At 38.9% G+C, this 14,669-nt stretch overlaps 1 protein-coding gene across 5 annotated transcripts in view; it reads right to left on the bottom strand.

The window, feature by feature from the left end:
• The window catches only part of LOC137249849 (zinc finger protein 665-like), a 396,955-nt gene that overhangs the window by 330,173 nt on the left and 52,113 nt on the right, over positions 1–14,669 (bottom strand). For 4 of the 5 annotated variants that reach the window (XM_067781826.1, XM_067781829.1, XM_067781828.1 and 1 more), the window contains one exon: positions 270–410. The exons of the other annotated variant lie outside the window; for it this stretch is intronic. In XM_067781826.1, the coding sequence (XP_067637927.1) occupies positions 270–410 (141 nt within the window). The remainder of the gene's footprint in view (positions 1–269; positions 411–14,669) is intronic. 5 annotated transcript variants of the gene reach the window in all.

Raw genomic sequence — 14,669 nt, forward strand, 5'->3', positions numbered from 1 at the left:
TTTTGCAGTTGTCGTTCACATACTTTTAGGGGCATGTGATATTTTGAAAATACCCCACAAAAGTGCGATGGTGTTGGTATTTTTTAGAAATATATGAGATTGTGTTGGAATTCGAGGTGAAAATGGCAAAAAGTGGGTAGCGTTGGTTGGCAGGGATATGAGATTGTGTTGGAATTCGAGGTGAAAGTGGCAAAAAGCGGGTAGCGTTGGTGGCAGGGTTATTCTCTATACATCTACGTCTTTGGTTAAAGAAAAATTTTGTAACTTACCGCATTTCACAGAAATCGCATTTATGCGGAAATTCATCACTATGAACTTGTTTATGTGCTTTTAAATTCCCTTTTGTACTAAACTGTTTACTACAAATATTGCACGGGTAGAGTTTAATCCTTTCATGAATTGTTTTGAGTCTGGAAAAATACCAGAAATACAGATCGATAACAAATTTATATCTTTGGACACGCGTGAGAGTAAAGTAAAAGCAGCGAAAGTGACAAGCGAATTGTATCACTAACTTTCTTCTTTATTAGTTATCGCAAGTTTTAAAAAAAGTTAAATGAAAACCACGTAAAACAATTTCAAAAACGTTTTCGAAAAAATTAAAAAATTCGAGAAGTTTATAAAAATCTTCAAGAAAATACAATTTTTTTTTGTGAGTTTCCTGAGACGGAGATTTGTAGTCCAATACGTTTAAGCCTTTTTTCTGAATAATTTTTAGATTTTGCTCATACTTCTTTACTTAAAAGTGTCAAAAATCAATTCGAATTAAACTTCCAGCTTGCTAGACTATGCATTGTACTACAAAACTGCACACTCAAAAGGTTTTCAAAATACAATTTTTTGTATTTTCTTGAAGAGGTTTCCAAATTTTTCGAAAATATTTATAAAACGAAAACTATTAATACGTTTTTTTTTAACTGATACAATTTGCAATTCATTTTTGGTGCTATTATTTTAGCAAGTACGGTTTTTGAATTCACTCAAAAACGTCGTATCTCTGTGAAATCATTAATAAACTCGTATCATAAAAGATCGGTAAAAAGGTTATAACTAGAAAAATACATTTTTGAATAGAAGATATTAATTAGATTCTTTTTCACAGGACCTCATTGCCCTGATACCCATATTGCACAAACAGATTTTAGTCCAATTCGGACCTCACTATGGTCAATATTCCTGAAAAGTCACCCGCATTCATCTTCTTCCTTTGAAGAATCAGTGTCGCTGTACATAACTAGTGTGCGTAACTTGAAGCCTGCAACAATGGGTCATATGCATAAAACCAGTGTGCTTTTTTCAAAGCAATCTCTTGAAATTTCAATATCATTTTTAAATGAATACTGCGGCGAATATTAGAATTTCGGTTCATCACTATGCTGCTACTAAATAAATGTACAACAACAATAAAGCAACCACACATATGTACATGTAAACATCAAACAAAGCAACCACACATAACAGCAAAGAAAATATTTCACATACATATATGTAGGCAGCAGCTAAGAGCAGAATTTATTACTCACACATACAGGGCCAGAGAGAAAATCCGGCCACGGGACTAAACAATTTATGGGCCCCTATAAAAAAAAACTCTAATACATTTGATTAATTTGAATTAATTACGTCTCATTCATGAATCATTATTGATTACATCAAAAAAAATTTTGCCACATCAACTAAATGATTTTTGGACTAAGAGCTGAAAATAAAATTAACACAAAATATTTACTATTTATGATGTTTTATTGTAACGTAGAAATAAAATTCTCTTTTAACAGCTACATATCGTTTCAAATAATCTTTTCTAGTTATTTGGTAACATTTTAGAACATTTCTGATAAATATAATGATGATTATAAATTTTAATTACTCAATATAGAAGGTTCGGATATCAAAGAGTGGCTTTTTTTAACTGTCTTGTCAAAACGGATTCAACACAAAGCGTGGCAAGTCCTTAAACAATCGGTCTTGAGATGAACACGATATATGAAAGTTTTTGATTCTTGCAAGGACGCTGAAAGAACGTTCTGCACTACTAGCTACAGTGACAGGTATAGTGCAAAAGATACGTAAAGCAACACAAATGTTGGGGAAAATCGTATACAGATTTTGAACATATGTAGATGGCATTTATTAATTCCAATGGTGGCAGACCTTTATCAAAATTTGCTTCGTAAATGTGTTTCAAGTGAATTATTTCGCATTCTAAGCTTTGAGAAATGTCTGACTTGTATTTTTCGACAAATTTGGCTGCACTCACCCGAACCGCAGTTTCATCCATGTCTTCAAATTGCCATAAAAAGGAAAACGTCTCGTTCAAATTTCTCATAGCTGCAAATCGTTCAGTAATGCCAGTGATTACCGAATCGACGATCACCAAGAATATATTGTTTTTAAAATCAGACTGGATAATCCGTAATCATCTCATTTCCCTTACCTTCAAAGCGTCTTTTGGGTTTTCTCTTTCGAATGTCCGGAAACTTTGACGAGATGTTCAATTGAATAGCAACTGTTTTGCATTCGTTTAAAATCTAGATGTCGGGGTGCCCCCCCATAAATTCAGAAAACAAAAATTCAGAAACTCATTTTTTCAGAAAAAATTAGTCAAAACCCTTTTTTCAGAAAGACAAAATTCAGAGGTCAAAACTCACACGTTAAATTTCAGAAGTCAAATTTCAGAAAGCAAAATTCAGAAGTCAAAATTCAGGAAGTAATCAGACGACAGAAAAAACATAAAATTTTTCTCAAAATTCAGAAACATTCATTTATTTGGAAGGAATTATTTATAAAGAAAAAGTGGTAAAATCTAAAATTTTAAATTGTGTGCAATAGCAAGCATGTAATTAATTAAATCTTTTCGCGTTTATCTTTTTCAAATGAATTTACAATATTAAAAAAACGAAGTCTTTATATTTTATCTTGCGTTTTCGATATGGCTCGCTTCCAGCTGAAAATTGCTGCAGTTTTGTTTCTGTTATTGCATGCTCGTTTTTTATTTTATTTATGCAATTAAATATGTTAGCGTGTGTGCCAAACGCATTTCGAATGACGTTGTGCCACCTTTCGATAGAATTATTTGTACGGGCTCACCCAATTTGGTGATATTATACATATTCCATAATTCGATTGGATATAACGCCTTCTTTCGACGTGGCTATGTTCCAGCCTGAAAAAAATTTCAGAAGTCAAAATTCAGAAAGTAATCAGACAGCAAAAAAATATTAAATTTTGCGCAAAATTTTGTTTTTTTGCTGCCTGATTACTTACTTACTTAATTGGCGCTTAACCGTCTAAACGGTTATGGCCGTCAAACAAGGCGGGCCAGTCGCTCCGCCAACCGGCGCCAATTGGTTACACCAAGGGAGTTTAAATCGTTTTCCACCTGGTCCTTCCAACGGAGTGGGCGCCGCCCTCTACCTCTGCTTCCATAGGCGGGTTCCGATAGAAACACTTTCTTGGCCGGAGCATCATCTTTCATGCGCAAAACATGACCTAGCTAGCGCAGCCGCTGCGTTTTAATTCGCTGGACTATGTGGATGTCTGAATATAGCTCGTACAGCTCATCATTAAATCTTCTTCGGTACTCGCCATCGCCAACGCGTAAAGGTCCATAAATATTTCGAAGAACTTTTCTCTCGAACACTCCCAAAGCCGTTTCATCTGCTGTTGTCATGGTCCATGCTTCTGCCCCATATAGCAGGACGGGTACGATAAGTGACTTGTAGAGTATGATTTTCGTTCGCCGAGAGAGGACTTTCCTTTTCAATTGCCTATCTAGTCCAAAGTAGCATTTATTGGCAAGATTGATTCTTCGCTGGATTTCAGTGCTGATGTTGTTGCTGGTTCCCAAATAAACGAAGTCTTTTACTATTTCGAAATTATGGCTGCCAACAGTAGCGTGGTTGCCAAGGCGCATATGCGCTGACTCTTTGCTCGATGACAGCAGGTACTTCGTTTTGTCCTCATTCACCATCAAACCCATCTTTACCGCTTCTTTTTCTAGTTTGGAGTAAGCCGCCCGATCACTTTCTGAATTTCGACGTCTGAAATTTGACTTCTTAATTTTGACTTCTGAAATTTGACTTCTGACCATTGATTTCTGAATTTTTGTTTCTGAATTTTGACTTCTGAAAAAAGGGTTCTGACTAATTTTTTCTGAAAAAATGTTTTTCCGAATTTTTGTTTTCTGAATTTATGGGGGGAACCAGATGTCGGACCTCAACATCTATGGTGGCGTCTCTAGCTTGGAGTACGACGTTTCTTTCATTAATGGTAGTCAGTATTTTTAACGAAATTGAGGACAGCAAGAGATGTGGCGGCGCAGTTCAAGTTTTCAGAGCAAAAGTGCTGCTTAGCAACGAACATTTAAATTTTATTGTTCAACAAGTTTTCATAGTTCAGTTTGTCATTAATCTTTTTCATTGTGAGATAATAAAATATTTGTATTCCTAAATTTCAATAGGAAATATTTATTCCTTATTTCCTATATTGGTGACCCCGATAAAAGTTTATAACGTGTATCTCATAAGATGCTTCGAGATGAAGATCAGCTCGTTACCCTTCGCGTTGAAAATGAGGAGCTTCAACGACAGATCGACGAATTTCGCCATCAAGCGCAACAACAACATAACCGTCAATTGGAGCATCAGCAGCAGCCACCATCACCGCAACCACGACAACAGCAGCAGCAGCACCTTATTCGTCTGACAAACCAAAATTATGGTTTTCGCAGCCTGATTCGCAGTTTACGTTGTCCGATATCAGAAATGAGGTAACAAAGTTTCATTATGTTGTTTTGCAGCTGGACGCACGTATCGCATGGGAAATCGAGGACGTTATAGAAAATCCTCCTCCGCCGAATCCATACACATTTTTGCGCACAAAATTAATTGATCGTTTGTCCGTGTCTGAGGAACAACGAGTCCGCCAACTTATCAGAGAGGAAGAGCTCGGAGATCGCAAACCATCGCAGTTTCTCCGTCACTTGCGCTCTCTCGCTGGTTCAACTATCGTGCAGGATAACCTCCTTCGTCAACTCTGGCTTAAACGTCTTCCGTCCAATGCCCAGGCTATCCTTGCGACACAATCTGAATTGCAGCTCGACAACGGAGCTTGCTGACAAGATTGTCGAAGTCTCACCGAGCACACCGACTTTCGCTGTAAATGCAGCGCTCAGCGATAAAAGTATCGAAAGCAACCTATTAGATACGATTGCTGATCTACAAAAGCAAGTGGCCGAATTGTCTGCTTTTCGTTCGTGCCCTCATCATTCCCATAGTTCTTCCAACAGCTCTCGACGTCGCAGAAAATCTCAAAATCGAAGCAACTCTAACCAACAAATTTGTTGGTACCATAAAAAATTCATCGATACTGGTTCTGACTTATGTTGCTTTCCTCGACGTCTATTACGTGATCGTCGTTCTCCTGTCAATTACGACTTGTGTGCTGCAAATGGAAGCAAAATCAAAACATATGGTTTTCTAACCTTGAATCTCAACTTAGGATTTCGTCGTGATTTTCCATGGAGATTTATCGTCGCTGACGTCGATCTACCAATAATTGGATCGGATTTTCTCGCTTATTATCACCTTTTACCGGATTGTCGTACAAAACGCATCGTCGACGTCACAACTGGTCTTCAAGTACATGGTTTTTCTCAGCCTTCATTGCAAAGCAATGTTAAAGCAGTTCAGGATTCGTCGACTTTCGGTGCTCCCATTTCTCAATTTTCACAAATTACTCGTCCACCAGGTTTACCTCGTAATATAAAACACGAGACTGTTCATCACATTCGCACAACTCCTGGACCACCGGTGACAAGCAAAGTACGACGCTTAAATCCTGAGAAATTAGGTACAACTCGTCCATCAGAGTTCTTGGTTATCGCCTTTACACTTGGCACTAAAAAGTGATTCAACTTGGGAGATTTCCGTACATTGAATGCTATCCCAGATCGGTATCCTCATCCTCGAACTCATAATCAAACAGCAAATTTATTAAAACCTCCTTAATTGTTTTGCCTGCTCTGCCTGTCTCCGCAACAATTGAACGGATTATTTGTAAATTTTGTTTAAACAAACGAAAGAGTCTCGATGAGTGCACTAACGTGTTTCGGCTGGCAGCTTAATTTTCGTACCATTTTTGGATATAACACGTTTTTCAAGGTCTGGGGGGCAAACTGACATATGCTGGTAAATGTTTACAATTGTTTACATTATTTACAATTGTTTACAATGAAAGCGTGAACAATCCAAAAAATGTTGTAAACGCCCAACCCTGGCTTCAAGACAAACTACCAAAAATCACAGCCAGAACCGTCTCGGATTTTTCGTAAATACACGAAAACTTTGTTTGAGTCTTCCACTAGAGAAGCGAGAGAAAATCAAAACGGCAGGAAAAATTTTAAAATTAATGTCTGAGGTAAAAATTGCCTTTCTGGCCCAATTTATAGGATACCTTGTCGCAGCTTGTCCTGCAGATCAATATGGAATGATTTATACCAAGCAACTAGAGAGACAGAAATTCGGAGATTATGATCTGGAGGTACATGTGGCTTCTTATATGCATGAATACCTAGATTGGTGGATAAATAACATTGATGGAGTCAATAATCCCATTAGAGAAGGAAAATTTGCGTTGGGGATTTTCTCTGATGCTTCGTTATCTGGTTGGGGAATCGCTTGCGGGGGAGAATTTTCACTGGGTTGGTGGAGCGACTCAGAGAAGCAAAACCATATCAACCTCCTTGAGCTAAGAACAGCATTCTACGGATTAAAATGTTTTGCAACAAACTTAAAGTCGACTGAGATATTGCTAAGAATAGACAACTCAACCGCAATAAGTTTTATAAACAAAATGGGTAGCATTCAGTATCCAAAACTGTCCGCACTTAGTAAAGAAATTTGGCAATGGTGCCAAAAAAGAAAGTTGTGGGTCCAAGCAACATATATTAAATAATCACAAAACAAAGAAGCTGATAAGGAGTCGCGCTGAAATCAGAAGAAACGGAATGGGACTTGGCGGAGTATGCCTATGAGGAAATTGAACATAAATTTGGCCGATCAAAAGTCGACTTGTTTGCAATAAATGTAAATACAAAATGTCCAATTTTCCTTTCTTGCTTTCCAGACCCTGAGGCGACAAAAATAGATGCCTTTACAGTAGGGCTGGGACTATCCGCATATTCGAATATCCATACGGATATCCGTTGACACAGATAAAATCCGGACGGCATGAATATCCGGTTAATATTCGTATGTGAAACTATCCGCATTAATGAAGATCCGGTTAATATCCGTATTTTTGGATATCCAGTGAAAGCAACAAATTGATGTACCATATATGTTTATTTAACATTAATAACAATAAATTCGTGGGCATTTAAATCAATTAACAGCGTTTTTTCACAATATAAACAAATGGCACTGTTCTTATTTTCACTTGTTTGTAAAATTGTAGCTTTTTAATTTTTGATGTTAATTTAATAATTTACAAACCTATTTTGTGAATAATTTGTCGACGTTTGCTTCGTGCAATTCTGATAAGCAGATATTCAACTTTTATATTCCAGTATCCGGACATACGGATATCCGGATTTTCCGTTTACGTATCCGGATAGCCGGATTTTTTGCTTAGCTATCCAGCTATTCGAATATCCGGTTTAGTTAAAAATCCGGATGCAGTTCATAGCCCTACTTTACAGTAGATTGGGCTAATCTTAAATTTTATGCTTTTCCCCAATTTGCGCTCATTTTAAAAGTAATAAGAAAAATAATCAATGACAAGGTAGATAGTATTCTGGTTGTAGACAAAAATGCCCACAAAGAAAACTAACCAAATAAAAAGTTATTGATCAATTTATTCAATTTGATTTCCGTGTGCGTGTTAAAGAAATTTGATGTTCTCTTCTATGAAATTTTTCCGCGAATGGACATTTCGTTTCATAGAATGTTCGTTTCAGTTGATACATATGTATAATTTGAATTTCATTTATGTGTTGGTACATGTATTGTAAGTATATAAAGATTAATTGCAAGTATTGGAAGTTGACATATAAATTGAGAGGATTTGAACATACATTTTATTATTTGATCAAATAGAAAATTCGAATAAGAATACTCAAATTTGTGCAGGGTTGTATTTCATTTTTACATTTGGGGATTAATAGTATTGCGACAACATTCCACCTCCAGGTGAATCATTATGGAGATTCACAAACGTTTAAAGCGGCTAGCTTGCTGGCTAGTCTTCGTAACTCACCGTGACTAGTTTTGACTACTGCAGATCGCACTTGTCCATCTTTTGCTGTTATTACTTCTTTGATTCGCCCTTTTATCCATTGACTACGAGGTAGACTAGCGTCGCATATTATTACTAAATCACCACACTTCAATGGCTCGACTGGTTCCCTCCATTTGGAACGACACAATAATGTTGGCAAATATTCGCAGGTCCATCTTTTCCAAAGGCGGTCTTTTAGTGCTTGCGCTATTCGATATTGTTTTCTCAAACAAACGTTTTCTTCGTCATTAGTCGGCGTTTGGGTTGAATTTAGGCAACCAAATAAAAAGTGGTTTGGTGTTATGGGCTCTTCATCCGTGGGTGAAATTGGGACGTCTGTGAGTGGTCGACTGTTAATTATGTTTTCGGCCTCAATCAATGTGCTTCTAAAGGTTTCGAGACGTGGAGCTTCCTCTTTTAAGACTCTCTGCAAAAGCCGTTTCACACACTGGACCAATCTTTCCCAGCACCCTCCAGCGGACGGATGTGCAGGACAATTAAAAATCCATTCGATGCTACGTTTTGCACATTCTTTCTCAATCTGGGTAAAGTCCCATAAACGTTCTTCATCTTTTAACATTTTCTGCGCACCAATAAAGTTTGTCCCATTGTCGCTACGTAGTCGAATTGGTATACCTCGGCGGTTGACAAAATATCGTAGGCAAATTAAAAACGCATCTGTTGATAGGTCTTCTGCCACCTCCAGATGAACGGCTCTGACTGTTAAACACGTGAAAAGTGCGACCCAACGTTTTTCACGACGACGACCAATTGTTATTTGAAATGGACCACAATAGTCGACACCTACGTAGCTAAACGGACGGACGAAATCAAACGATCAGCTGGCAGCTGACCCATCATTGGCGTGTTTGGCTTGGCGACATTGGCTTGGCATATAAGGCACGATCGCTTGACGGAACTCAATACTGAACGAACATGTGGTACCCAGAACTTTTGGGGAACTTCATTTATCGTAAGACTTTCATTTTGATGGTGAAATTTCTCATGCAAATATGTGACGACTAAACGTGTAAAATAGTGATGTTGTGGCAAAATGATGGGGCGACGTGCTGAAACAGGAAGGCAGTATGCTGCGTCGATTCTACCATTAACCTGTAGAAGACCATCATCATCGACGAAAGGCGTTAATGCATATATGTGACTGGACTTAGATACGTTTTGTTTTGAGCGTAGTTCGGCGAATTCGCTGGCGAAGCATTCCTCCTGTACGCGGCGACACAGTGTTTTTTCTGCTTCTGCTATTTCTGAGGCTTTGAGTTCTCCGATACGTCGGCACCGGTGTCTGCCGTTGGAAATGAAGCGTTGTACCCAGCTCATGACTCTGAGAACCTTCAAATAAGAAGAAAATTTTTTAAAATTAATTATATACTCATCCTTTGGTGATGTCAGGACTAGGCAGGTCCTCTTCTCCTCTGCGGCACAATCATTTGGTACGAAATCTGCTAGTTCTTGTGGCCATTCTTCTTCTTCCAATTTTAGAAACGCTGGACCCTTTAGCCATCTGTGATTTGGATCAAACTGTGGTACTAGTTTACCTCGAGTAGCATCATCTGCTACATTAAGCGCTGTTGACAACCACCTCCATTGAGACGACATAGTGGTGGACAAAATCTCTGCGATTCTGCTGGCGACGAACTGTTTATACTCTCTAGTGGTGGACTTAATCCAGAGTAAAACAGTTTTGGAATCACTCCAGAAAACAACACGATCAATGTTTACGTCATGGCATTCAATTATGGATTTATGCAAACGGCCTCCAAGAACTGCCGCCTGTAATTCCAAACGAGGGACTGTCATACCCTTTACAGGAGCGCATCTTGACTTAGCTGCGACGAAGACGACATCCACATTACTACCTGTTTTTATTCGCCAATATGCTACAGCTGCGTAGGCGCTGAAACTCGCGTCGACAAACACATGCAGTTGAATCTCATTGGCTGACATTAATCTTTCAGAATAGCAGCGTGGGACAGAGAAACCCGATACCTTTTGGAAAAACTCCCACCATGACGTCCATTTAATGTTAAGTTGTTGTGGCAGTGGCTCATCCCATTCGATTTGATATCTCCAGAGTGACTGTTGCAAAAGTTTGATGTATATTGTTATATTTGCGAGAAATCCAAACGGATCGTAAATGGCCATAACAATACCGAGAAGTTCTCTTTTCGTAGGCGGTCGTTTGCAATTTAGTACATCACGTGAAATTTTGTGAAATTTAACGTGGAATTCGAAGGTGTCGTTAAGGGTATTCCAAAACATGCCCAAAACTTTATCGGCAGCTGATTTATGTTCCATATCAACATATGTTACGGATGTGTCACCTTCTCTCCCCAGTTTGATTTGTAAAGATTTGTCATTTGACACGAAGTTCCGCAATTTGAAACCTGCTGCTGAGTTGATGTATATAACTTCTCTTACGACTTCCTCAGCTTCGACTGAGTTCGCAAAACTGACTACCAAATCGTCGACATACATATTATTAACAACGACGGTGGCTCCTCGTGGCATAACAGACTCATATTTCTTGGCGTTTAAATTTTTAATATATTCTGCACAGCATGGCGAGCACACGGCTCCGAAAATCATGGATTGCATTACGTATACTCGAACGGGCTCTGACGAATCCCCATCACGCCACAAAAATCGCTGTGAGTTCTGATCGACATCCCTTATGGCTACTTGGGAAAACATCTCTTGTATATCGGCCGCTACTGCTACAGAGCCTTGACGGAATTTGTATATTACGGCGATAAGTGACTGTGCATGTTCCGGCCCTTTGAGCAAAGCCGAATTAAGTGAAACATTGGATGTGGCAGCGGCTGCGTAAAACACAATTCGAAGCTTGTTGGGCTTATGTGGATTTACTACCCTAAAATGTGGCAAATACCATGTGGTTGGACTTGTTTGTGCAACCTCATCTCGCGACAATAACCTAGCATACCCTTTTTGAACATACTTCTCAATTTCGCTTCTATATCTTGTGTTGAAATTACTATCTTTTGACATACGCGACTCTAGGTTTCTCAAGCGCTGATATGCCATGTCAAAACTAAATGGAAGTGTTGTGTGATCACTGCGCCACAACAATCCAACTTCGTATTTTTGATCCAACTCTTTCGTTGTTTCTTCTAAAATCACTCTGGCACGTCGATTGTCATCGGACTCCAATATAATGTTAGTGCTACGTACACCAAAACTATCAACTGAGTAGTACTCACTCACCAGTTTATGCAACTCTTGTAATGACTGTTTCTTGTGGACATGCAACACGCGTGGATGCATTTCTTGGCTTTGCTTGAGTGGTCCATATACTACCCACCCCAACTGAGTTGCTATTGCGATAGGCTTGTTTGGTCCTGCATCGACCGTTTTATTGGAAATACCCAAATAACTATTGTCGAGACCCAGTAAAACTACAGGTTTGGCATTATAATAGCTTGTTACGGGCAACGACTGAAGGTGAGCAAACTTTTCTTTTTCAAACGACTGGATTGGTAAATTAAGCGACCTTACCGTGTGAACATTTTTAATATTATATTCGGCATAACTACCCTTGATTGTGACTGAAACCTTTCTAGAATTTTCTTTAACCTGACTCTCACCATACCATTGCAAATTCAGAGGTATGGTTTGACCACGTAGACCTAATGTGTTAGCGACGTTCTCTTCTAAAAGAGTGATAGGTGAACCCTCATCAAACATTGCATATACAGATATACTTCCGTTTGGCCAAGACAATGTTATTGGCAATATCTTAAAAAGCGTTGATTGTTTATCATCATGACAATTTAATACACGTTGCACTTCTTCATGGGTTGGAGCTAATTGAGATGCATCCAAATGCAACAACTTATGATGCATCCGTTTACAACCATTATATGAACATTCTTTACGTTGGCGACAATTACCCAGACTATGCCCTTTACGAAGACACCCAAAGCATAATCTGTTGTTTTTGACAAAACTCCATTTTGTTGGTATATCACCCGATAGAAACTGACGACAATCTTCTAGTTTGTGTAACTGTCCACACTTTATGCATGTACCTTTCGTTTCAGACTGTACCTCGTTATTATACAGGACTCTGCGTGTAGAATTTGTAGCAGATCCATTGTGACGTGTTACTGTGCGTGACTGCGCAGTCGACGTTGACTGCGATACGTTGGCTTGAATAGTCCGAAGCGAGACATCTGACACTCCTGGCAATAAAGAAACGACTTTAGCTATTTCACTTAACCACTCACCAAAGTTTTCCACTGTTGGAAAGGGTACAATAGTTGCTGCTCTTTGGCTCCATTCATACTGCTTGGATGGCGGTAACTTCCCAACTAAACATTCGAGTAGCGTAGGGTTCATTAAATGATGTGAACACCTAGCTGATTTAAAAAAGGCAATAATATTTCTGACGCGATTCGAGAAATCCAATATTTGATCTAAGTGATTCCCGTTTATAGGCTGAAATCGTTGTACTTTTTGCAGTTGTGCTTTAATTAGTAATTCCGGACGACCGAAGTTGAATTCCAACTCCTGAATGACCCGTGGAACATCTTCGGGGTAGATAAGCAACGACGTGACGGCTCTCTTGGCAGCGCTTTGTGAAGGCGCATTAGGTTCTGCCTGTTGCTATAATGGAATTCATTTGTTGTATCATTATAATTGGCCAAAAACAAAGGCCAATCTTCTGGATTGCCATCGAAATTTGGCAATGGAAATAGCTTGACGGCAGAATTATCCATGAAAGTTAAGGCGGCGCTGTTCATGGTAGGCGTTTGCGCTGGCGTTAGCGGCATATATGTTGATGATGGTGTCGGCTGAATTCTTTCTTGTTGTTGTATTGACGGCTGATTTTGCGATAATAAATGCGCATGACTTGACGTTGACATTTGCGATTGATTTTGCGCTGACTGCGCTTGCATAGACGCTGGCATTTGTGACTGATTTTGCGCTGACTGCGCTTGCTTATACGCTGGCATTTGTGACTGATTTTGCGCTGACTGCGCTTGCATATACGCTGGCATTTCTGACTGATTTTGCGCTGACTGCGCTTGCATATACGCTGGCATTTGTGACTTATTTTGCGCTGACTGTGCTTGCATATACGCTGGCATTTGTGACTGATTTTGCGCTGACTGCGCTTGCATATACGTTGACGTTTGCGTTGGCGACTGCATGGTTTCGGGAGTTGCAGCGTTGACAAAGCTGACTCCGATTTCTTGCCTGTTACCAATTGCATCACTTCGCAGCGCTTCTACACATGCTTGCAATGACGCAATGCTAGAAACCAACAATGCGATTTGGTCACTGGCAATGGCAACGACTGAAGCACCCGCTAAATTCTCCGCACCTCCTGACTGGTCAGCTTGCTGTTCTTCCATCTCGCTTGATGAATCGTACTGCGACTTGACTCAATGACTCCTGGCTTTTTGTAATTTTCCTTTTTTGTAATCTCGTAAACATTTAAATTTTAATACGCGATATAGAGAACAAATTTCTTTAAACAAATGTAGACAAAAATGCCCACAAAGAAAACTAACCAAATAAAAAGTTATTGATCAATTTATTCAATTTGATTTCCGTGTGCGTGTTAAAGAAATTTGATGTTCTCTTCTATGAAATTTTTCCGCGAATGGACATTTCGTTTCATAGAATGTTCGTTTCAGTTGATACATATGTATAATTTGAATTTCATTTATGTGTTGGTACATGTATTGTAAGTATATAAAGATTAATTGCAAGTATTGGAAGTTGACATATAAATTGAGAGGATTTGAACATACATTTTATTATTTGATCAAATAGAAAATTCGAATAAGAATACTCAAATTTGTGCAGGGTTGTATTTCATTTTTACATTTGGGGATTAATAGTATTGCGACAACACTGGTAGTACCAAATTTGCCCTTAAGACCTTGGTTTCCACTTTTTAATGATTTACTAGTGAATGAACCTATCTACTTTGAAAGAGATATTCATCTTCTACGTTCTCCTTTCAGGAAATATCACCCGACCTGGAAGTCTCTAACCCTAATTGCAGGCAAATTATCAGGGAAGCATTGATTAGCAAACAAGCACCAGAGGATTCTCTGCAATAAATTTAGCACCGTGCAATGAGCCAAAAACTTCCTGGTATAAGTTTTGCCAAGCCAAACAACTTTCTCATTTTCAGAAGACAGTGTCGGCAGTATTGCAATTTTTATCACCGTTAGCAACCGGCGAAAACAAACATGGAACGCTTAATACCTACAGATCGGCTATCTCATTATTGTCAACGTGGAACATTGGCAAGGATCCTGCAATAAAAAGGTTCTGTAAAGGGGTATCGGTACTCAATCGGACAATCGGACACGGGATCCCAGTATAGTATTAGA

The sequence above is a fragment of the Eurosta solidaginis genome, chromosome 4 (genome assembly GCF_040869045.1).
Source record: "Eurosta solidaginis isolate ZX-2024a chromosome 4, ASM4086904v1, whole genome shotgun sequence".
Lineage (NCBI taxonomy): Eukaryota > Metazoa > Arthropoda > Insecta > Diptera > Tephritidae > Eurosta > Eurosta solidaginis.